Genomic DNA, 23,843 nt, shown 5'->3' on the forward strand with positions numbered 1-23,843 from the left:
AGCACCACCTTCCTTCTGAGGGTGTCAGTCCCTGCCCTCCAAGGAGCCTGGAAGGCAGAGCAGGTACGTGAGAGGCAAGGACAAGGCCAGAAGAGGAAATGCATCTGCTCATCCCCCGGGCCAGCTGTCCCACAGGGTTCCGTGAGCAGGGGAGGGACCTGGGGGTGCTGTCGGATCTGGAATCCGCCAGGGAGTGCCACTGGTTGTGCCAGCTGACTGCCGGCAGCCAGGGACGGGCTTGGGCTTCTGGAGAAAGCAGACTAGGCAGAAAGGGCAAGTCTATCCTCTAAAAAAATTCCATAAACATGGAAAAAAACTAAAAGTGACTGCTTTCCCCAAGAGAGGGGGTGACACATAACAGGCAAAGCTTCTGATCTAGCTAAATGCCTAACAGTTGGTTCTCAGCTCTGGAGAGAAAGCGGGAGAGAGAGAAAGAGAAAAAGAGGGAGGGAGAGAAGGACTAATAGGAGTATTTTCTATTTGTCTGGCCACCTCTCATTCAGGTTCTCATCATGATGGACACTGGATGTCCTTTGCGGGGACAACAGGAGAGGAACAAATAGAAAGAGGGAGGATTTGCATAATCAGGAAGGAATATGTGGAAACCGCAAATGACAGACGGATATCCTGACCCCTCAGACCCGGGCTGAAGTCCCTGATGGGGACTGTGGGGGGCTGGGGTCTCAGTGACAGAAACACCTGTGAATCTGTCAGTTGGGAGATGGGAAGAGAGCCCCCCTTTCATAAACACCATCTTGAAGAGGCTGTGAAGGTGCCAGGAAATTAGAGGCTTAAGCATCGAATATTCTGCACTGCGTCAAATGAGGATTTTGCCTGGAAATGGAGAGGAGGTGCTTTAATTAATCAGCCCCAGCCTGAGTGAAAATGAGAGGAGAGGCAGCTTCTGTCGGGAAAGGCAGGGAGCTGCCAGCACGACACGTGTGAAGTGAAGAGGAATTTCCCTGCTCCCTGAGGACACCTGTTCAATTAAAACTGTTTATAAAGAAACAACTGTAACCCTGTCAGCCTGCCACATCCCACACTCCCAGCAAGGGTGGTTATACAAGCACCAGGGGAAGAAGCAGTATGAGTCCCACTGTTCCCTGGCTCCTTTTGGGGGGAAAGGAACAGGTTGGGAGAATCTGCTATAAACCAACAGCTTCTAAGGAGCTGGTATTGATTCAGGGTAGACGAAAAACATTTTCATTCTTGAGCATGACTCCAAAGTGTTTATATTCATCTCAGAATATTGTGTGTAAATCAAGACTTGAGCATTCAAAGGATAGAGTTCCTTTTTGCAGTCAAAGCCAGATGCCAGAAGATAGAAGCAATGGAGTGGACTTTTATCCATGTGCTTAAGGTACAAAAGTCATTTTTTTCTAAGACTGAATACAGTTCTCTCTTTCAAAAATTCTTAGAGGGACTTCCCTGGTGGCGCAGTGGTTGAGAATCTATCTGCCAATGCAAGGGACACGGGTTTGAGCCCTGGTCCAGAAGATCCCACATGCCACGGAGCAACCTAGCCCGTGTGCCACAACTACTGAGACTGTGCTCTAGAGCCCGTGAGCCACAACTACTGAGCCTGCATGCTGCAACTACTGAAGCCTGTGCCCCTAGAGCCCGTGCCCCAAAACAAGAGAACCCACTGCAATGAGAAGTCCGTGCACTGCGACAAAGAGTATCCCCCGCTCGCCACAACTAGAGAAAGCCCACGTGCAACAACGAAGACCCAACACAGCCAAAAAAGAAAAACATTCTTAGAAATTTAAGGCTGGGAGCAAAATAGTCATGAAGAATTGATGCTTTCAGATTTCAGTTGTTTTTTGTGTTTTGAGGGTTTTTCAATATCTGTCCGGTGGCTCCACTCAGCCCTGGGGGCTCCCTCAGGCAGGGACGCCCCTCTTCCCCAGCCACTCAGAAGGGATGGGAATCACACCCACTCAGGTCTCTTTCTCACCCCTCTAGGCACTCGGAAAGCTCCCTTCATTTCAGGGGTGTGGAGTTGGCATGCAGATGTCAGAAATACTCTCACTGAAGTTGTTAAGGTCCTCAGAGGAGAATATAAAGAGAAAGCCAGAGAAAACATGTTCATGATTTGTTTTCTAATCAAAGGAGGTGAAGAAAGAGGATGAGAGGAGAAAAGCAAGGGTGTGGAGGAAGAAAGGTAGTCCATGGATACCCCACGCCTCCCAAGTCCCGCTCAAGTCCCAGGCTCTCCTCCCCCAGCTGCCAGGCGCGTAGGCTGCAGATACTTAATCTTCCCAGTCCCCTTGACCCCCCTGGCTCCTGTGGGGCTGCCTGCAGGGCCATCCCTGCTCCACAGTCCCCGTGGGGTGGCTTGGGCCTTTGCTGTGACCGCATCGCAGCCCAGTTTCTCCCTCTGCCCAATCCTGCCTCCTTCCCTCCTCGACAGATGCTGTCCCCAGGAGCTCTTCCCAGGAAACCTGCACTCAGATCTCTAGCTCAGAGTCTGTTTCCAGAGAACCTGACCTAAGACAGGGAAGGAGCAAAATGTTTAGTGTTTCTAATGGGTGGACATGTTTTTTTTACCAAAAGTAGAAAAGGCTCATAAGCCAATGTCTATACAGCCCTGGATAAGCCTTGGTGGATTCCTTCTCCATTCAATATGAGGCATGTTTTGGGACGTATGCTACAGGTCCTAACTTTTCCCAGAATGCTGTCCTGTGACATCTTTTTATGTCTAAAGCAGGATCATTTTTTAAAACCTTTAAAAACGTTAGGGATTCCATTAGGCACCTAAGATTAAGTCACTGAGTTACTTTAACTGTGAGTGGCTTTTAGGCTAAAATGGAAAGGATCTCCATAGTTCCCTGATTTTTTTCATTTAGGATAGTGAGTTATTTTTCATACTTTTGCTCTCTTTTACACTTTGCTGAACTGTGTTCTTTAAAATAACATCTTATGCTCAACATCGCTAACTCTTAGAGAAATGCAAATCAAAACTAACCCACAACAGTCTGAATGTCCATCATTAAAAAGTTTACAAATAACAAATGCTGGAGAGGGTGTGGAGAAGAGGGAACACTCCTACACTGTTGGTGGGAAGGTAAGTTGGTGCAGCCACTATGGAGAACAGTATGGAGGTTCCTCAGAAAACTAAAAACAGAATTATCATATGATCCAGCAATCCCACTCCTGGGCATATATGTAGACAAAACTCTAATTCAAAAGGATACATGCGGGCTTCCCTGGTGGCGCAGTCGTTGAGAATCTGCCTGCTAATGCAGGGGACACAGGTTCGAGCCCTGGTCTGGGAAGATCCCACAGGCCGCGGAGCAACTAAGCCCGTGAGCCACAACTACTGAGCCTGCGTGTCTGGAGCCTGTGCTCTGCAACAAGAGAGGCCGCGATAGTGAGAGGCCCGCGCTCCATGATGAAGAGTGGCCCCCGCTTGCCACAACTAGAGAGAGCCCTCACACAGAAACGAAGACCCAACACAGCCAAAAATAAAAAAAAAAAAAAAAAAAAAAAAGGATACATGCACCTCTATGTTCATTGCAGCACTATTTACGATAGCCAGGACATGGAAACAACCTAAATGTCCATCGACAGATGAATGGATAAAGAAGATGTGGTACTTATATATGTACAGAAATACTACTCAGCCATAAAAAAGAATGAAATAATGCCTTTTGCAGCAACATGGATGCAACTAGAGATTATCATACTAAGTGAAGTAAGTCAGTAAGAGAAAGACAAATACCATATGATATCACTTATATATGGAATCTAAAATATGACATAAATGAACCTATCTACGAAGCAGAAATGGACTCACAGACATAAAGATCAGACTTGTGGTTGCCAAGGAAGAGGGGAATGGGGGAGGGATGGACTGGGAGTTTGGAGTTAATAGATGCAAACTATTACATATAGGATGGATAAACATCCTATATCCTGGATGGATATGCTACTATATAGCATAGGGAACTATCTATACTCAATGTACTGGGATAAACCATAATGGAAACAAATATAAAGAAGAATGTGTATGTGTGTGTGTGTGTGTGTGTACACACACACATATCTGAATCACTTTGCTGTACAGCAGAAATTAACACAACATTGTAAATCATCTATTTCTATACTTCAATAAAAATAAAATAAAATAACGTCTTACTGTTTCTTCTTTTGCATGTGGACAAGGAAGCTGCCCTACAGGGGGCCTGTGTCCCAGGACCGGACCTCGAGTCTTATCACTTGGAATCTAGAGCTAATTCCTCCAGCTCCTTCCTGTTGATAATGCATCTGCTGGTCTAGAATGTTCAAGAAAGCCCACAAAGAGCATGTTAAATGAACCTGCTAATTGCCTTCAAAATTCCTGAATTTTAAATGTACCGTTGTTTGCACACCATACAACTGCTGTTATTTGCCTAATAGTCTCTCTCCTGTGCATGTTATCCTTTCCAGCCAGACAATGAAAGCTGCTCAAATTAACCAGTCAGAGAAACATAGATGTCCTATTTTCTATGCACAATGATGAATTTTAGAGGTTTATGCCATTAGACTCTGGCTTCAAAAAAACAAAAAAAATCCAATACTGCCTTGCAAAGTTCATCAGAGCATAGACTGGAACCATCCAGCCTGGATTCAAATCCCCAGCTCTGTCACTTACTAGCTGGGAGAACCTGGGCAAATTACTTAGCTTCTCTGGGCCTCAGTTTCCTCATCTGTGAAATGGAGATGATAATATCAGAGCTCATAGGGTTGATATAAAGGTTACATAAGTTAATGCATGTCAAGTGCTCAGACCAGCGCCTGGGACACAGTAACACGGTGTTATTAAGTCACAGACCTCATCGTAAGCAACGATGAGCACACAGATCTTTGAGTCTTTCTGCAGAGACCCTGGCAGTTATTCGTAAGGACTTGGCTAGGAAAACAGCTCTTTTCCCCAAATTGTAATGACAGAAGAAACATCCAACTAGACTCTCCAGGCTATAACCTGCTATGTCTTTCTTTTTTTTTCCATTATGGTTTATTACAGGATATTGAATATAGTTCCCTGTGCTATACACTAGGACCTTGTTGTTTATGCAGTCTGTACGTAAGAGTTTGCATCTGATAATCCCAAACTCCCACTCCAACCCTCCCCTGCCCCCCTCCCCACTGGCAATCACAAGTCTGTTCTCTATGTCTGTGAATCTGTTTCTGCTTCATAGATAGGTTCACTTGTGTCGTATTTTCGATTCCACACATAAGTGATATCGTATGGTATTTGTCTTTCTCTTTCTGACTTACTTCACTTAGTATGGTCATGTCTAGGTCCATCCATGTAGCTGAAAATGGCATCATTTCATTCTTTTTTATGGCTGAGTAATATTCCATTGTATATATGTACCACATCTTCTTTATCCATTCATCTGTCAATGGACTTTTAGGTTTAAACTGCTGTATATTTCAACCATCCCTGCTTACTATTCATTTAATCAACTTAGTTTCTGAATGCCCCAATTTGGCCTCCATACCATCTTTCACATGAACTTGTTTTACTTCCATTCTAATGGTCTCTCTTGTTCAATGCTCACTTCATCTTGTTGGGTGTAGAGCAACAGCCTCCCCACTTCCGTTCCTGTATCAGTCCAGAACCATCAGTGGTTTCCCACTGTCGTTCCATCGTATTCCCAACATGCCCCCCTCCCTCGACATGCCCTCCTTTCCCATCATTTGCCTACACTTACCAAATGGGGTCACTCGCTGTTCATTCCTTCTTGCATTCAGTCAACACTTGCTGGGGTGCCAAAAGCCAGACTCTGCTTGCTATAGAATGAGGAGCCAGAGACACATGTTATTCATTCCCAGGGTGAAAATCCCTAAATTCAGTTGCAATCAAAGTGCAGAAGCAGCAATAAATCGTACCTGGGGGAGTGGAGAGGGGTCACGAAGTCCTCACGGAGGATGAAGAAAGGATCAAGTGGTGCAGGGAGAACTTTTATTCACAGCTTTATTGAGGTATAACGTGTGTACAATAAACTACACACGTTCAAAGTGTACAGTTTGGCACATTCTGACACATGTGAAATCATCACCACCATCAAGAGAATGAACACATCTCTCACCCCCCAAAGTGTCCTCCTGCTGCTCTGCAATCTCTTTCTCCTGCCTTTGCTCCACTCCCCCAGGCAACCACAGATCTGTTGTCGCTATAGATCGGTTTGCATTCTCTAGAGTTTTGTATGAAAATGGAACTATACACTATGCACTCTTGTTTTGTCTGGCTTTTTTCACTCAGCATAATTATTTTGAGATTTGTCTACGTTCATCCATGTTTGTTCACCAACAGTTTGTTCTGTGTTACTGATGAGCAGTATTCTATAGAATGGGTGTACATAGTTTATCCATACAGCTGTGGATAGACATTTGAGTTGTTTCCAGTTGTTGGCTATTACAAATAAAGTTTCTATGAACGTTCATGGGTACGTGTTTGTAGGCACAATGCTATTATTTCTCTTGGGTAAATGTCTAGGAGTGGAATGCCTGGGTCATGTGTTCAACTTTTAAGAAACTGTCCAACTGTTTTCCAGAATGGTTGCACCATCTTCCATTTCCTCTAGCAGTATATGAAAGTTCCGGTTGTTCTGTACGGGAAAGTATTTCTTGATAAGGGAACAACATAAGGATGAAAATATGTGTGATGTTCAGGCAACATCAAATAGTCCTAAAGGCAATTGAGCAAGTTGAGTGATGGGGTGGGCGACAGGCAGAAATTTTATTTTAGGCTAGCTCATGGAGGGCTTTGGTATTTGGAGTATACATTCCAGGAGATGGAAATTTTTTGAAGGCTCTTGAGGAGGACTTTACACGGTCTGGTCTCTGTCTCTGGACGTTCCATGAAGTTTCCCATCTTTATACTGTTTTTTCCCCTCACACTGTTCCCTTCCTTAGAATATATCCATCTACTGTCTTGGTACCATCTTGGTACCATCTATGGAAAGACAAAGACCCAACTGAAAGGTTAACTTGTCTTCAAGTTCATCCCTCATCCCTGAGTTTAACCATTCCTTTGTACTTCACCCATGGCCCTGAGTCACACCCACAGTACAGGTGAGTCCCCTATTCACCTGAGGTCTCTTTGACAGAAGAGAGTGGGGCTTGTTCATGCAACGTCACCCTCAAGACTCGTCCCTTTCACAAGATGTATCTTGAGACACTTCTTTTTTGGTCTTATTTTTATGCAAAATCCAAACTAAAATAACATTTTAAATCAACAAAGTTATAAATCTCATTGCTCATTTTGCCGAGACCAAAATGAGAATATGTGGACTGACTCCAAGGAGAACCAAAAATTACTTTTTTTTCCTCTCCCAGCTTCAGCCGATTTAACCACTTAGTCCCTGATCCTTTGCTCCTTTATGCTCACCAGGTGTCCCTCACTCAAGTGTGGCAAATTATGTAATTAATAAAAGAGTTAACAATTTTTCTGAGAAAATGGTTATGTGCTTATGCAAGTTCAATGGCTCAAAACATCTAAGGAAACCATTAAGCAAGCCTGGAGAAAGCAAACAGATCTGGACCCCAGCCAGCTCTGCAGAACTAGGGAGAGCGGAGAGGTACCCACCGTGAGGAAGACCATTTTCTGAGGCACCGCTTGGAAGCCAGGTGCCCATCCCTGAGGAAGACTCAGTATTCATCTCTCTCGCCTCTGTGTTGACACACAACAAAATAATCAGCAACCGCGGAGAGTTCCCAGGAAATGCGATGTGTGTAGCCTTAAACAGTCTGATCCATCATCTTTGCTAGATTCACATCCTTCCCGTCTCTTTCCCAAATTTTCCATAGGACATTCAAGTCATTAGAAAACATCAAACCTGATTGTTATTCTCTGAAAACCTACCACGACATCCAGGGATTTAGACTATGCAATGTGCCTTCAATAATTTTGGCAACTGGATAGGAATATGAATAAAATATGTTTTATTTGGGAACCTGTAGTTTGGTTTGCTATAATGTGTTTTACTTCCGCTCTGCTCACCCAGACAGGCAGTTGCTTCCAGATTCTAGCTTCCGTTCAGGACATTCTTTCCGGAGGATGCCATCTTTTCCTTTAGTGTGACTACAGGTTGGGGGAAGTGTCAAAACACTTGGGCCAGGGCCTCAGTTACTTGATTTTCTTTGCAGTGAAAGCACCGAGTCCTAACCACTGGGCCACCAGGGAATTCCTCGTTTACTTGATTTTTTAAACTGCCCTGGAGGGTTCTATGGCTTTGACATGAATCAGTATCAGGAGCAGACCAGAGGCCACAGCTACAATTTGCATCCTATAATATATTTTCCACTGTTTGAAAATACACTAGATTATGGTGGAATTTCTTCTGGGTTCTTCCCTGGACATGTCTCTGGGCTATTGCTTGGCCATCTCTGATCAGGGTGACACAAGGATGAGAGGGGAGCAAGGCAACGTGAAACACCCCCTTCCTTCAGAACAAACAGAGGGAACGAAGCTTGTGGATTTAGCTGGGGACAGGCAAGAGGATTCTGGATGGGAAAACCAGTAGAGACAGTTCTTCAGTACCCAGAAGCTGCATGAACATTCAATATGAGACCCCATCTGTTTTGTTAAATTGACAATTTCCTTCAGCAGGAAATAAAGGTTCATATCGAGTTTCAGACTAGCTACAGAGTAAGAAATGGCTTCACTTTTTAAAGACTTTCCTTTTTAAGGGATTCAGCATGTAACCTAATTTCGTTTGATGGACTTTGTTTTTCTTTCTCCACTCGCTGCTAGAAATGTGTGCTTCCTTATCTCCTGCGGAGTTGAGGTTGGGAGGGGAGAGCTGGAGACTCAGGGTTCTCTGGGGCTCAAAAGCACTTAAAAAGATAATATTAAATAAAATTACAATAAATTGCAAGAGCAGCCATCCCAGTGGATTTTCTGTTTCAAATACTTCACACCACCAGCTATAACTCCTAAGGGGGTACTGACTGGACCCCTCCAGTTTCCATTTCAGAAACACAGAGAGAAGACCAAGCTCAAACGAGCAAAGGCTAACACATTAGCATAAATTCACACATGGGTCCATTTTATTCAAGGGAAAAGTGGGTTTTATTTGAGAGAGACGATTTCATCTGCTAGACTCCTTTTAGGATGCAACAAATTAATACTTACAGTTTTTTAAAATTCAAACATTCCGAAGTGTTCTAACATGAAGATAGGACTTTATCTAAAAATAATAATAATGGAATATGATTGCCTGGAATAAAAAACCTTACTTTAGAGTTGTCTTTTTAAATATTGATATGAGGCTAAATGCCCATCGACAGAGGAATGGATAAAGAAGGTGTGGCACTTATATACAATGGAATATTACTCAGCCATAAACAGGAACAAAACTGGGTCATTTGTAGACATGTGGATGGACCTAGAGTCTGCCATACAGAATGAAGTAAGTCAGAAAGAGAAAGACAAATATCATATATCAGTGCATATATGTGGAATCTAGAAAAATGGTACAGATGAACCTATTTGCAGGGCAGGGATAGAGACGCAGACGAAGAGAATGGATAGGTGGACACAGAGGGGGAAGGGGGGGTGGGATGAACTGGGAGATTAGGATTGATGTATATACACTAACTACCGTGTGTAAAATAGATAGCTAGTGGGAATCTGCTAGAAAGCACAGGGAGCTCAGCTCGGTTCTCTGTGATGACCTAGATGGGTGGGATGGGGGGTGGGTGGGTGGGAGGGAGGTCCAAAAGGGAGGGGATATAGGTATATGTATAGCTGATTCAGTGCGTTGTACAGCAGAAACGAACACAACATTGTAAAGCAATTATACTCCAATAAAAAATAATAATAAATAAATAAATATTGATATGAGGGAAAACACATACACACAAGTGATTGTAGGATATCAACTTTTTAATTTAGAAAGAGTAATCAAGCAATTATCAGGGAGAAAAGATATGCCTCACCAAGTCTCTCAATAGCACTGGCCACCCACGTGGCTCCTCTGCCCTCATCAAGCGGAAATGGACTTACTTGATGTCACACAAAAGGGCCACACCTCTCAAGATCCAGTGATCTGGGGATATGACTGTTCGCAAATACACCACGGTGATGAAGGTCAAGTCAGTTCGCCTCGGTTTCTTGTAAATAGGACACACATACAGCTTGGGGTCCTTGGGCGCTGTGGAATTAATGGCGAAGATGTGCAGCACGGGCAGCTGCGTGAAGAGCACCTTGGGGGTGGATTCCGTGAGCTTCCCGTTCCGTCTGTCCCAGGCTGCTCCATCCAAGTACAGCCCATAAATATATACACCTTCCTGGAAGAACCAAGCGTAAGGTAACAGGAATTTTTTTTAAAAATTAGGTGCTGTGAGATGGGCATCCAATACTGTAAAAAAGGTTGTCAGTTTGGAAAGAAAATGTACACCAATCTTAAAACACTACCAGAAGAAGAAAACACCACTGGACGCATTCCAGTGAAATACTGAGCCCAGTGTTCCCCTGTGGCATAGCTTGAGGCTATTAGTGCTGTTGAAATGTTCCTATTACTGGAGATTTGAGCCTGGGGGTGGCCTGCCTGGGACTGCGAACTTAGCCAGCAGCACCAAATCGCCTCTGCAGGGCGATGAAAGTGTCTGACAGGGGTGGTGGGAGCACAGAACAGGACTCAGAGCTGGATGCCACTCGGGATCTCAGCCTACGCTGGCCAAGCCAATACGTGGCTCTAATTTCATCTCGGTTGTCGGATCTAGTGAGACGAGCAGCCAGATCTGACGAGCAGCCAGGTCTGGCCAGCAGGGGTTCGAGCACCCTCGGAGGCTGGGTATGGTAGAGGGAGAGCAGGTGTAATGGGTGTAGGGGGAGGGCGGTGAGGGCGGTGAGAATTGGTCCAAGAGTGGCTGACCTCATCCTTGTGTCTCTGTCATTCACACAGTAGGACCTGCCCTCAAGGGCCTCATTTAATCAGGAGACAAGACACACACACACACACACACACACACACACACAGAACAAAATGTAGAAGACATGACTTGAATACCAGCACACGCTTGTTAGAGGGGCTGCCTGATGAATAGCACTGACTGAGGCTAAGTGCAGTGACTTGAGGTGAAAGGTCAGTAAGGGCTGGAATGCTCGGGGACCCTTGTGGAGGAGATGGCCTTGAAGGGTGGGCTGCGTTTGGAAAGATAGAGGAGAAAGGGTGGGCATCCCAGGGAGGAGCAATACTGCAAAGAAAGGCAGGATGAGCAGCAAAGCCCAAGCATTTTATAATATTTAGCAGCAGGTTCAATGGTTATGAAAAATAAGTTAGGGCTTAACTGTGGAAGAGTGTAGATGCCAGACTGAAGAGCGTGAACTTTATTCTGTAGGCAGCGGGGAGCCATAGAACATGTACTCAGTAAGAAAAAAAGTCTAAAGGGAATCACGGTGGAGACTCCAATAATCACGTAAGATCATAAGATATACTTATGTAGAAGATGGTGAACAGTGTTCCATTTCCAGTGAGGGTAGGGTAAGGGGAAGTAAACGTAGATTATAATAAAAGAGAGGGAGATTAGCTGCAAAGTGTTTTCTGGAATCCCTCATGTGGGCTAACAGTATAAGAACCATACTTTTTGAACCAAAACCTGAAGTACATGATTTGACAGTAAAACCATGGGCAATCCCAGAAAATCAGGACATATGATACCATCATTAAGTCAGTAGGTGACAATTGCCACATGAAAATACAACCACTTAGGCATCATCCAATAGTAAACTGTATCCTTTTAGGCTCCTTTCACTCTAAGAACTTTACAAAGTCGTAGTTAGAAGGTGTTTGGATGGAATAGTCTCTTGCAAAAACTCATGTCCACCTAGAAGCTCAGCATGTGACTATTTGGAAATAGAACCTTTGCAGATGTAATTAGTTAAGGTCATAGTGGACAAGTATATGACTGGAGTTCTTATAAGAAGAGGAGAAGATACACAGAGATACACACAGGGAAGGAGGCCACGTGATGAGGTAGGCAGGGGTTGGAGTGATGCAGCTACAAAGTCAAGGAGCACCAAGGTTTGCCAGCAGCCACCAGAAGCTAGGTGAGGGCCATGGAGCAGATTCTCCCTCAGAGCCTTCAGAAGAAACCAACCTTGCCAATGCCCTGATTTTGGACTTCTGGCCTCCTGAACTCTGAGAAAATAAATTCCTGTTGTTTTAAGTCACCCAGTTTGTGCTACTTTGTTACAACAGCCTTAGGAAACTGATACAGATCTTGGTACCAGGAAACAGGATGCTGCTGTAACAAATACCTGAAAAAGCTGGAAGAATTTTGAAGGCATAGTTGAAAAAGCCTATGTTTCCTTGAATCTAGAGATTGTTGGTGGAAATATGGAGGTTAAAGGTGCTTCTTCTGGTGGGATCTCAGACAAAAATAAGGACCATGTTATTGGAAACTGGAAGAATGGTGATCCTTGTTATAAAGTGGCAAAAAGGGCCAGAACTTGGAAATCATCTGGTCCAGCCCCCTGATTTGACAGCCGAGAGAATAAGGATCAGAGAAAGGGAAGAAGGAACTAAGATTTATTGAATATCTATGTGGGGTCTGGAACCAAGCCTAAATGATCCCACTGAAGTCTCCCAGCTATCTTTACTGAGGTTGAATCATCATCCTCATTTTACAGATGAAGAAGTTGAGGCTCAAAAGAGTTAAAGAACTAGCCCGAGTTCAAAGGGCAGGTAAGTGTCCAAGCAGTGGCTCCCAGGGGTGTCTGCTTATCTTAGAGCGTCTGCCCTTCCCCCACCCAGGTGTCCTTCCACACAGCGTCCTGCAGCTCTTGCCAATTCTGTGAGTACCCCACAGCAGTGGATGGAGACGGGTGGAAAATCCTTTTCAGCAAACACAAGTGTAACTCGTAATTACAAAGAAATGCAGTCTGGGGAGTTCCCAGTGCTTGTCATTCATTCCCACTCTGGCAAATGCTGGAAGTGTTGGCATGGAGGTCTCCAGGTCACAACCGAGGAAACCCTCGCTGCAAAGGCAAAGGACTTAACGGAGACACTTATAGGTCAGTGTTCAGCAGAACTTGAACTTTGAGCCCCAGCTCCAGAACTGTTCCTGCTGTTGCCCATTGGCACCTACCGCAGGGGGTGACATGATCTCCTCCTTGGTCTGCCGCAGAACTTCGTTGTGAATGGTCACGGAGTCCAGGGCCCAGCCTTTGTGGGCGCGGGTCACTTCCTGTCTCATTGCCGTGAGGAAGCCTTAAAAAAAGAGAAAGAAATGATTTTGATGCCTTGGTGCAGTCCACTCTAGAAACAAGAAGGGGGTCATGTTAGTTGCTTGTCCATCTCCAGATGCGTGCCCACCCAAGAGGAGTTGAGATCAGGCCTCAGGGGGGAGATTTCTTTCAGTGTTTTGTTTCAATGAGCTAAATACGCCTTGCCAGCTGACAGCAGGAAAGCAGCACCCTCTCTGCCTCAGACAAGGTCTTGGTTTAAAATTCTCCTGGGATTTCAACCACTCAGGTCTCCTAAGGGTTGTAACCCAGTGCTAGCCTATAGTCTCTGAAGATCCAGTATCTAGGAATAAGACTGAAATGGTCAAATATTCTGAGACCAGCATTCCAATTAAAACTTGAATCAAACCATTATCAGCGTCTTTTTGCTATTATGGAACAATTTCATTTAGTCTAAGGAAATAAGGCATAATGCCAACATAGAAAGCCCGACTTTCAGTTTGATCAAACAAAGCAATCACACTGGAAAGGAAAGCTCCGTGTTTTAATGTGCATAATACAGTTATTTTAAGACAATACATGGTTCTGTATATTGTGGGCTTTCTTTTAACTTAGTATTTGCAAATCGTGCCATTCAATTCAATAAGAGAAGTTTACCTTGTAAAGCAGCATTTGATGTTTAAAAAGTATACCTTAAACTTCAACATGGACTTCAAAATCTTAGGAAAATTTATCTGTGACCTATATATTATATTTTGGCCTCCATGTTAATACTGGAAACCATGAGGCCCTTTACTCATAATCATGAATAGATTTTGGAACCTGTGTGCCCCTACTACTCCTAGATTTGTGAACTCTGAGAACTTTACTGCACAAACCACCACATAAGTGATAATATTTTATCAGGTTTGAATGAGAGTGGAAAGAAGAGGTGAAGTTACAAGGCGTAATGGCAGGCGGTGAGTTAATATCCCTTGGAATTAGAGAGCAAGAATAGGACCCTAGCCTGCTTAGTGAGAAAGTCAAGTTCTCTCCATTCTCAAGCCCCTCCCTCATTATTAAATTAGACACTTGGGGAGGCACTCCTTCCTTCATTCATTCATTCATTTGTTAAACCTCTTAGGAGTGGCCACCATGTACCAGGTACTGCTCTAGGTGAGATGCCCACAATGATGAAGAGGCCACCCATGAGCCCTGCATTCAAGGAGCCCAGTCTAGAGGGAACGTAGACATACAACACGACGTCGTTATGAGTAAAGAGGTGAGAACAACGTGGACCACTCGGGAAGACAACTCAGGGAAGGCTGAATTGAGAAGATGAAGTTGAAGATGAGTCTTGAAAGGATACGTAGGAGTCTTCCAGATGGGACGATTCCAGTTAGAGGAAGAGCACGTGCAAAGGCATGCAGGTCTAGGCTAAAGGTGAGGAAACGATGGCAGATGAGGTTAGAACAAAGGTAGAGGCAGGATTTTTCAGGGTCAGAGTTTGGACCTGGTGACTCTGTGGATGGTGGGAAGCCACTGAATATTTGAAGCAGGCACATAATCTGGTTGTATTTGCATCTTATAAGGTCTACTCAGAGCCCTCACCAAAACAGAATTTGGGTGCTCAAGAAGAACCCTTGCAGTAATCCAAATGAAAAGTTGGTCAATCAACCAGAGTAGCTGATTGAAGGACTTTTATAAGTGATTCTTATAAGGTCGTAGTTTCATAAAACCAAGAGTGCCAGCAACTGCTGGTCCAGGCCTATCCGTACTCTACGTGTGGAGTCACTTGAGGTGATCTGATCAGTGTGATTATGTTGACTTCCATTTTAAATACTGGGGATCCCATTTTTTAGTAGTTAACATGTTGTGTGTTTGGTAGTCAGGTATATATGACCACAATAATAAAATCCAATTCTCCCTTCTAAGCGACTCTATGAAAATGTCATTTTCATCACTCAACATTAAGCTTGCATTCACATGGAGTATCAGACACCGTGTATCCAAGTAGAGTACCTGGAATTAAATTGGCCCTATTTTATGATATTTTAAAATTCATCACTGATCAATGAATCTATCACTACAAGGTCATAACGCACAAGGCATGAATCCTGGTCTTGACCATCCATCTGTACTAGTTGAATAACTGGATTTTTCTACTATATTTTAAGTTCCAAATAAATTGCAAATTTGACCTCACTCCATATGGCACTCAGGACAATGCCATAGGTGCCAGGGGAGGGATGAGAGGGGTTCTTTCTTATGTAACACACCCGGGACAAAGACTTCAGTCATTGGTGCAGAGCTCTGAAAAACTCTAGTGTGGTTAAGGAGAGACCATCTTCTCTCTTCTCCCTCCTGGGGAATATGCATGATGTTGCCTAGCTGACTTCAACAATAAGCCTCTTAATGTTTAGGAAGCACTCTTGGCATGTCAGTAGATGAAATCTAGAATCCATATTACCTTGAGCTATTAAGAAAGGAAAATGTTAAATAAATAATTTGAGGCCTGAGAGTGGAGGGTAGGAAACTGTTCCATGGGTCATTCCCCCTCAGAACATGAAGATACATTTTTTTTTTCAAGTCTTGATATTTTTTTTAGCCTCCTAAAAAGAAGAACATGATCTTGCAGAATTCAGACCGTAGTGAATCCACTGAATTGCTCTTTATTGAATTTAAAACATGAATGACCATCTTTCTTGTAGACTGATATCAAGTCTAATGGAATCAAAATCTCTTGTTTTCTGAAGCCTATATAATTTTAAAAGACTATTGATATATTTTTCTTTATAAAAGCTTGAAAAGTGGTACTACTGTCTTGGCATTAATTTAATTTTAATAATTCTTAAAACAAACTTCAGTTGTCAGTGGTGGAAAAGTGATTCAGATGTTCATGTGTTTGACTCAGAAGAGAGAAACAAAAAGTTGGGGAAAGTCCTCAACAAAAGTAATCTATTCTTTATGAGATTTAACCACCTACATGAAAATGGGTGATTTAACTATTCAAACACCTGAGTAACATGTGGGCTAACTGAAGTGCTTTAAAAATTTTTTTGCCTTCCGACTCATACAGCGTAATGAATTCTTGTCAAGCTTGTTCTTTCAAGAAATACACTTTAGGGACTTCCCTGGTGGTGCAGTGGTTAAGACTCTGCACTCCCAATGCAGGGGGCCTGGGTTCGATCCCTGGCCAGGGAACTAGATCCCACATGCATGCCACAACTAAGAGTTCACATGCCACACCTAAGGAGCCCGCCTGCCACAACTAAGGAGCTGGCGAGCCACAACTAAGGAGCCTGCCTGATGCTACTAAGACCCAGCACAACCAAATAAATAAATAAATAAAACATCTTCCCAGCAATCAATAAAAAACATTAAAAATTTATATATATATATAAGAAACGCACTTTAAATCTTGGATCATACTTTGGAAACTCAGGTCTAAAATAACACTTGTTATGTCTTAATTCCTATAATAGTCCTGACCCAACATTTTGGCAAACAAATTACTGTTGTTTGACATGTGCAATTAGTCGGCTTGAAGAAAGCCACAGAAGGCTTTCGGTATCAATTCAAACAACGTCTTGGAAGAGATAAAAGAAATAACTAATCAAGAAGGTTGCTCTTCTCAATTTTACAAGGAGTTGGTTGGTATTCTGTAATGATGGTCCTATAGGCAATGCTTTTTTTTTCTTTAATAAATGAACCAGTCCTTATGTAATGGGCTTATGGTTGTTCAGTATTTCCTGTCTTATCAGTTACTAAGCCTCCCGTTAGCATCTTGGAAGATGAGGACAAATGCTGTTCCTGCCATAACTTTATGACAGGCAGTTTTTTTCCCTAAATGAGAGGCAAATGTGGTTCATTGGTAAGTTAAATAAAAGGTCAGAAATCATTAAACAAAGATGGGGATGATCCACCCACTTGAATAAAAATGCCCCAGGGACCCTTCCTGACGGTTTGCTCGATGCTGTAAGGCAGGAATCTTAAACTTGGCTGAAAATGAGAAATATCTGGAAAGTCTTTAAAACTCCCGCTTCCCAAGCCATAGCCCGGATCAATAAAATCAGAATCTCTAGAGGTGGGACCAGGCTTCACTACTGTTTTTGTTTTTTTGTTTTTGTTTTTTTTGCGGTACGCGGGCCTCTCACTGTTGTGGCCTCTCCTGTTGCGGAGCACAGGCTCCGGACGCGCAGGCTCAGCGGCCATGGCTCATGGGCCCAGCCGCTCCGCGGCATGTGGGATCCTCCCGGACCGGGGCATGAACCTGCCTCCCCTGCATCGACAGGCAGACTCTCAACCACTGCGCCACCAGGGAAGCCCTTCACTCCTGTTTTAAGGCAGGGCTTCTCAAACTTTAATGTTCATACTTATCACCAGGGGAAGGAACACTTACTAAAACACCAGTTCTGATTTGGTAGGTAGGTCGAGGGTAGGTCCTGAGGTTCTGCATTTCTATCAAGCTCCCAGGTGATGGCCGCTCCTGCTGGCTGGTGGACAACATACTGGGTGGCAATGGTCTAAGGCCCAGGTTCCTCACATATTAAAATGACCAAAGGAGCTTTTAAAATTAACTGTAAAGAGTCTAGAGGTCTTATCCCCAGAGGTTCTGATGTTGTTGGTCTGGGGCCCCAGGGATTAGCATGTATTAAAAGCTCCCCAGGTGATTCTACTGTGCAGGCAGGGCTGAGAACCTCTGCTCTGTAAAAGGATCTGTATGACAGGACAGTGAGCGATCACGGACCCGTATTTGTTTTCAGAACAAATTTGACAAGTGGGAAGAGAAATGCCCCATGATACAAGCAAAATATTAGGAAAACTGTCAGTAATACGAGCTGACTCTTTCCAGAGTCCCCTGAGATGCATGTATTCTCTGAAATGTCCTTAATGCAGGACACAGTTGGCTCTGGCAAAACCTGAGTACAAGCCAGAGAGCTAGGGCTAATTCTCTTGGCTGGGTTGGGATCAGCTAACCCCGCCATGTCTCATGTGCCAAAATGCACTTCCCTGCACTGCTTTACCTTCTCCATCCCTTCTCTGCTACTTTGTGCTTCCTCTCCCTCACCTCTCCCCTCCCTCCCAACCTTTCCACTGTTCCCTCTGGAGTGGTTCTGTGGTTAACAGACTCTCCCATATCTTCCACCTCTTCACAGAACATTCTCTCCATCTTCTTGCCCTTACTGGAACCTGTCAACTCTGAAGACACTGTCCTCCCCATTTGTCCCTCCACCTTTGATGAAAATCTTTGCAGCTTTAACAACCACACCCTCTGGTCCCATGCTCCTCCCCTCACTGTCCCTGCCAAGTGCCCACCTGCCCCCACTCACTGAGCCTCCTGCCACCTTCTGGGTCTCTTCAGTATCCCACTCAGCATCCTGACCTCTCAGTTCCTTGACCTCATCATTTCTGAAGACCTTCTCCTCAACTCCACCCCCTTCTCTTCACTTGCCCAGCAAACCCCCAGTGCTAAATGAATCCAAATGTCCTCCTTCTTATACCTATTCCAGGCTGCTGAACAATACTGAGACCATCACACAGTTGCCACCACGGTTTAGCCATCACCAGCCTCGACGGGATAGTCAAAGCCACTGAGGAATCCTTTCCTTAACCCTCTTCCTCAAATTTCTGCCACTCTGTGTAAACCTCTCCTCTAACACCTTCTTGCTCCTGAGGTCACTTTGCCTCCTTAGTCAGAGAGAAAATAGAAATCATCAGATGGGAATTCTCTCAACTTCTTGCCACCAAACCAACAAACTCACTTGCATTCCTTCCTTGTTATCCTTATCACAATGGGTGAGGTGTCCCTCCTCCTGCTCGGAGTGCATCTCTCCACTTGGGAGCCATCCCCTCCTGCCTCTTTTACCCCTCTCTTGTATCCTTGTTCTCTCTCTCTCTCCTGGCTCCTTCCCACCAGTATTTGAATGGGCTCAAGCCTGTCCTGTCATTACAAGAAGAAGGAAGAAAATGTTTTCTTCTTACAGCTGCTCCTCCAACTTGCTTCTCCTCTTCCAAGCCAAATTTCTTGAGAGAATTACCCATGTTGTCCATCCTCATTCTCTGTCTCTCCATTTCCTGGTCTCTCACTCACCCTGCCATCTCATTCCTCCACCTCCCCACCCACTCCACTGAGACTTCTCTTGCCAGTAGTCTCCTTGCTGATGAAGCCATCTGACCACTTTTGGCCCTATCTTACTTGACCTCTGGCAGCATCTGTCCTTCCTTCCTCCCCTCCCCTCTCATCTTCCACCACACTATGCATTCCTGGTTTCCCTCTTTCAAGCTGTTAGGATGTTAGGGGACTCGCTACAAGGGTCAGGGTGATCTGGAGGGTGGTGATGCACAAGCAAATATAGCAGAATCCTGGTGAGGATGGTTTGGGGGGAAGATGAACAGATGGTAGTACTGGTGAGGTTCACAGGGGGATGGGATATTCTATGATGGCAGTTGGAAGTAAGAATCAGAAGCTAACACTGGGACTTTCGATGAATCAGTCCATAAGTAGAGACGAATAGTTGCATCTATGCAAATGGCTGAGGTCATCAGTAAAGGGACCAGGGCCAAGGGCAGAACTTGCCTGAGAAGAGGCCACAAAGTGGGCTGAGAAGCAACCCCCTGAGAGGTAGGAGGAGAACCGAAGAAGGTGATGGATGGAAACCAAGGTATGAAGTGAAGTTAGCAGGAAGGTCACTAGATTTGGTGGCCTTGGAGACAGCAGTTTCAGTATAGTCATGAAGCCGGCCAGATTACAAGGGCCTAGAGGATTAGTAAGGAAGGTAACCGTGGGCAGAGACCAGAATTACAAGGGATGTGGTTGAGACTGAAGCCAGTGCATCTAAGTGTCTCCCCCACAAAGGCAAGAAGGATGGGTTGTTATTCACTTGGAGGCATTTCTAAGGTGTCAACAGTCCTCTGGTTCTGGGATTTGGGGTCAGGGTAGTGAGTGCTATCACCCAAATTGAGGTTTGGAGGCCTGAGAGGTTCCTTCAGACATTAGGGGCAGCTCTGGTTTGGCAAACAGCAGCTCGGGTACACGCTTAGAATTGTTACAAGATTAGAAGAAATCCCCAGACCCTTCCAATGCTAAAGTTCTGCTAATAACCCTGGTGCACTCTTCTGCCCAACAAACATCATGCTTTTATCACTACCCTCAAGGCAAGCGTTCAGAAATCGCTGGTAGCTGCCGACGTTGCCCTGAAAACAAACACACAGGCAAGAGGTTGTAGGTGATTTTTACAAGAACAAAAGATAACGGGACAAAAATTATCCATCTCCTTGCTTCGGTAAAATCTCCTCTAACTGAAAATCTTGATGTGTAGTAGTGAGTACTAAGCTGTCGCTGATTTCTGCTGCAAAGACTGGCGTGGCTGGTCCAGACACTGAGGAACAAAACAAGAAAAACTAGCACAGTCTGGCATCCGAATGGCATCACGCTCCAGATTGAGTTAAACATTTGGAAAACAATGATATTGCACCGTTCACCCTCACGTCGAGGTGTGAGACCTCGAGAGCACGTCCAGCCTCTGCCGCCCTTTCCTTAGCAGCGCCTGCAAGTCATGCCGAACATCGAATGGCAAAGCGAGGCTATCGATTAAGAGGTTCTGGAAGTGGAACGCAGGCAATCCCCTGGCTTGAAGTCAGGCTCATGACCACTCATAATCTTTAAGTTTAAACACATCCCTACCTATGACACAGACACACACACACACAAATCAGAATCTCAATCACGTATGCATGACGCTCTGAAAAGGTACACCTGTGGGAACAAGCGACCACAGAAATCCTTTGAAAACCCTGAGCAGCACAGTCTTAAACAATAGGTGAGTGTGTGTGCCAGTGACTGCTGGGAAGCCCCAGTGGAACACAAAGGTTCTACTGGGCCTGAGTAATCTGCTGGGAGGCAAATCCATGCACTGCCCAAAGCTGTGCCATTGAACAGATGTCACAGGGTCATGGGTACAGGGAGCTTGACCACTTTAATAATCAAATCTAATTGCCACCTGATTGAGCTCATCCTTTGCTACAGAAATGATTGTGAAGGGGGCTGAACGTACCAGATTAGTTCCAGGGTGGCTGGCTGACTCGGCCTCTTCAGTATGACAAAATATCAGGCTACCATGAGGGGACGGAGCAGCGTGAGCTCAGACACAGACTAGGGGGCAAACAGGGCCTGTCACCTGTCCCTGCGGCGGTGTGCGCCTCAAAGTGACTTAGGCTTGGGGGGCACTCACCGGAGGCATGATGGGAAACACACATCAGATGCCACATTAACATTATAGGAACACAAAACAAATGGTCATAGGTGAAAAGAACATTTTCAAGTGTTTTAAAGTCTAGGTAATTTTGACTAGACATATTTGTGATGAAACTATGACCTCTTTTCAAACTGCACTGTGTTTTACTTAAACGTGGTTTTTAAAACATTAAATAATTTATTTAAATGTTTTGAGCCAAAAAAAAATTATTTCATTGAAGGGGACTGGATTAGAAGATATAAAACCCAGGAGATACCTCATATTGAGAAATCAATCACAGGTGTCAAAAGGTGATCAGAGAGGCTTGCTGTAATCTCTATGCTTTCCAGATTTGGCCAGGTGATATGGAACAGAAAGTGATTTGTCTCTCATGTCAAGAGAAGGAAAAGGAAGCAGAGAAACGATTAGTATGTAGGGAAAGTTGACCTCCACTCTTCTGTGCTACAAACAGAAAGCAATCACAGATAAGGGTATGTGTCTGGATGCTTGCGTGTAAAGGTAGGATGCTCGAATAAGTCCAAGACTTTCTGAGACATGGAGAGCCATGAGAGAAAGAATCAAAGCTCAGTTTAAAAACATAAATGAAGAAAAAAAAAAAAAAACGAGAAAGGATTAGTATTATTACAAGTAAAGACAAATAAGAAAACTGATTTGTATTTATATTTCTTTAAATGTTGCTCTGGTTTGTAGTATATCTTAAGAAATAGTAACAAAGATGAGTTCATATTAATACTTTGCTATTGAAAGTTACATTTCTAATGGGAAAAAGCAATCACTCAAAGAGATTGTGTGCTGTGATATACGACTTAGCTATGTCTATGGAAAGCCAGGGATGAACCAACCCCACTCCCTTGGCTTCTAAATATCAAAACTACACTTCATGTTCTCACTTTTTAAAAATATCACTGATCCTCACCCCTTTGCCAAACCCCAAGTCTGCCAACACACCTCCCCACCTGGATGTCCCACCAGCACAAGCTGACAAATCCAGAGCTCCCTGCCCTTCCTCCCAGCTGGCCCCTCTATCAATGCTCCCTGTCTTGTACCTGGCCTTCGGCCTCAGCCACTGCCAGTCCCCGCTCTCTCAAAGGTCCCCATTTAATCACTCCAGCAAATCTGCCTCCTTCTCTGCACCTGGTTAAGGTCTCAGGCTCTCTCCCCTGGATCCGGTAAAAGCCTCAGTCTACAGTCTACAGTCTGCCTCCACCTGGGGTTATCTTGTGATCTTTGGTGACTTGCTGTTGCCTTTATGATGCAGCCCAAACTCCCCTGGAAGACTTCACATCCCAGCCTCACTCCCCAACACCCCTGCTCCTGCTTCCCAAGCTTGGGCCGCCTTGGGCTTCTCTCCCTGGACATGCCTTGTCTCTGCTCTGGCCTCTGCCTGGGATGCTCTTGTCTCCAGTCCCCGCCTCTGCAGACTCTGCTCACTGCCTCCCGTGTGAAGCTCTTCTCAAGCTTTGCCTTAGCAGAATTGATCTTTCTCTCCTCTGTGCTAGTGTGGTGCTTCGTCCTCACTGGGTGGAGCATTTATCAAATTATGTTGAAGTTGCTAATATTTCTGTCCTACCAACCAGATTATGGACTCCTTTAGGGCAAGAATTAGGTCTCAAATCTCTCTCTATTGAAAGCACCTAGCAGAGGGGCTGGCAAATGAAAGATGGTTGAACAATCCTAGTTAAGTTAAATACTATTTCTTCAGACTCCCAAGTCAGGAATTCCCTGGTGACAACTTACTCAAATTGAGGGTTGGTAAGGAGGAAAGAGACTCATAAGTAGACACACAAAATCTGAGAACCATAATAAAAAATTTCCTCCCAAAATTCAATGGAAATTCTGGGAGAAAAAGATAAGTGAAATCTGGGGGCTGTCCTTCACAAATCTAAATTCTTTCAACATAATAATGTACCATGTATAATTTAAGTTCATAAAAACCACCATGGTTAGTGTTTTAAATTTAGAAAATGTTAAGGCATTTGAAAATGCATGAAGTGAATGAATGTATGTGCCCAGAGGACAAATAAATGTCTACTATTTATTGAAGTATTGTTTATACAAAGAAAAGTGCACAAATCATAAGTACACAGCTCCAGGAATTTTCACCAAGGGAATACAGCCCTGTAAACAAGATCCAGTTCAAGAAGCAGAACATTTCCAAACACCCAAAAGCCCCCTAGTGCTGTTTTGCAATCACTGCCCTCTCCCACAAGGGGAACCATTATTCTTACTTTTAAGATCTGTTTTGCCTGTTTCGATTCCTTGTATAAATGGAATCATACAATATGCATACATTACAATGTATACCTATGTGAACACTGTATACGTACTTACAATGTGTTCTGTTTGACTTCCTTCACTTAATATTATTTTATGAGATTCAACCATACTGCTGTGAGTAACAATAATACACCCAAAATCTGTGT

General features: G+C 44.2%; 1 protein-coding gene across 13 annotated transcripts in view; it reads right to left on the reverse strand.

The window, feature by feature from the left end:
• Positions 1-9,870: 9,870 nt before the first annotated feature.
• The window catches only part of DNAH8 (dynein axonemal heavy chain 8), a 327,201-nt gene continuing 313,228 nt past the window's right edge, over positions 9,871-23,843 (reverse strand). For all 13 annotated transcript variants that reach the window (XM_079934721.1, XM_079934718.1, XM_079934724.1 and 10 more), the window contains 2 exons: positions 13,087-13,208; positions 9,871-10,284 (listed from right to left, as the gene is read on the reverse strand). In XM_079934721.1, the coding sequence (XP_079790847.1) occupies positions 9,997-10,284; positions 13,087-13,208 (410 nt within the window). In that variant the 3' untranslated portion in view covers positions 9,871-9,996. The remainder of the gene's footprint in view (positions 10,285-13,086; positions 13,209-23,843) is intronic.

The sequence above is a fragment of the Stenella coeruleoalba genome (assembly GCF_951394435.1).
Source record: "Stenella coeruleoalba genome assembly, chromosome: 10".
Lineage (NCBI taxonomy): Eukaryota > Metazoa > Chordata > Mammalia > Artiodactyla > Delphinidae > Stenella > Stenella coeruleoalba.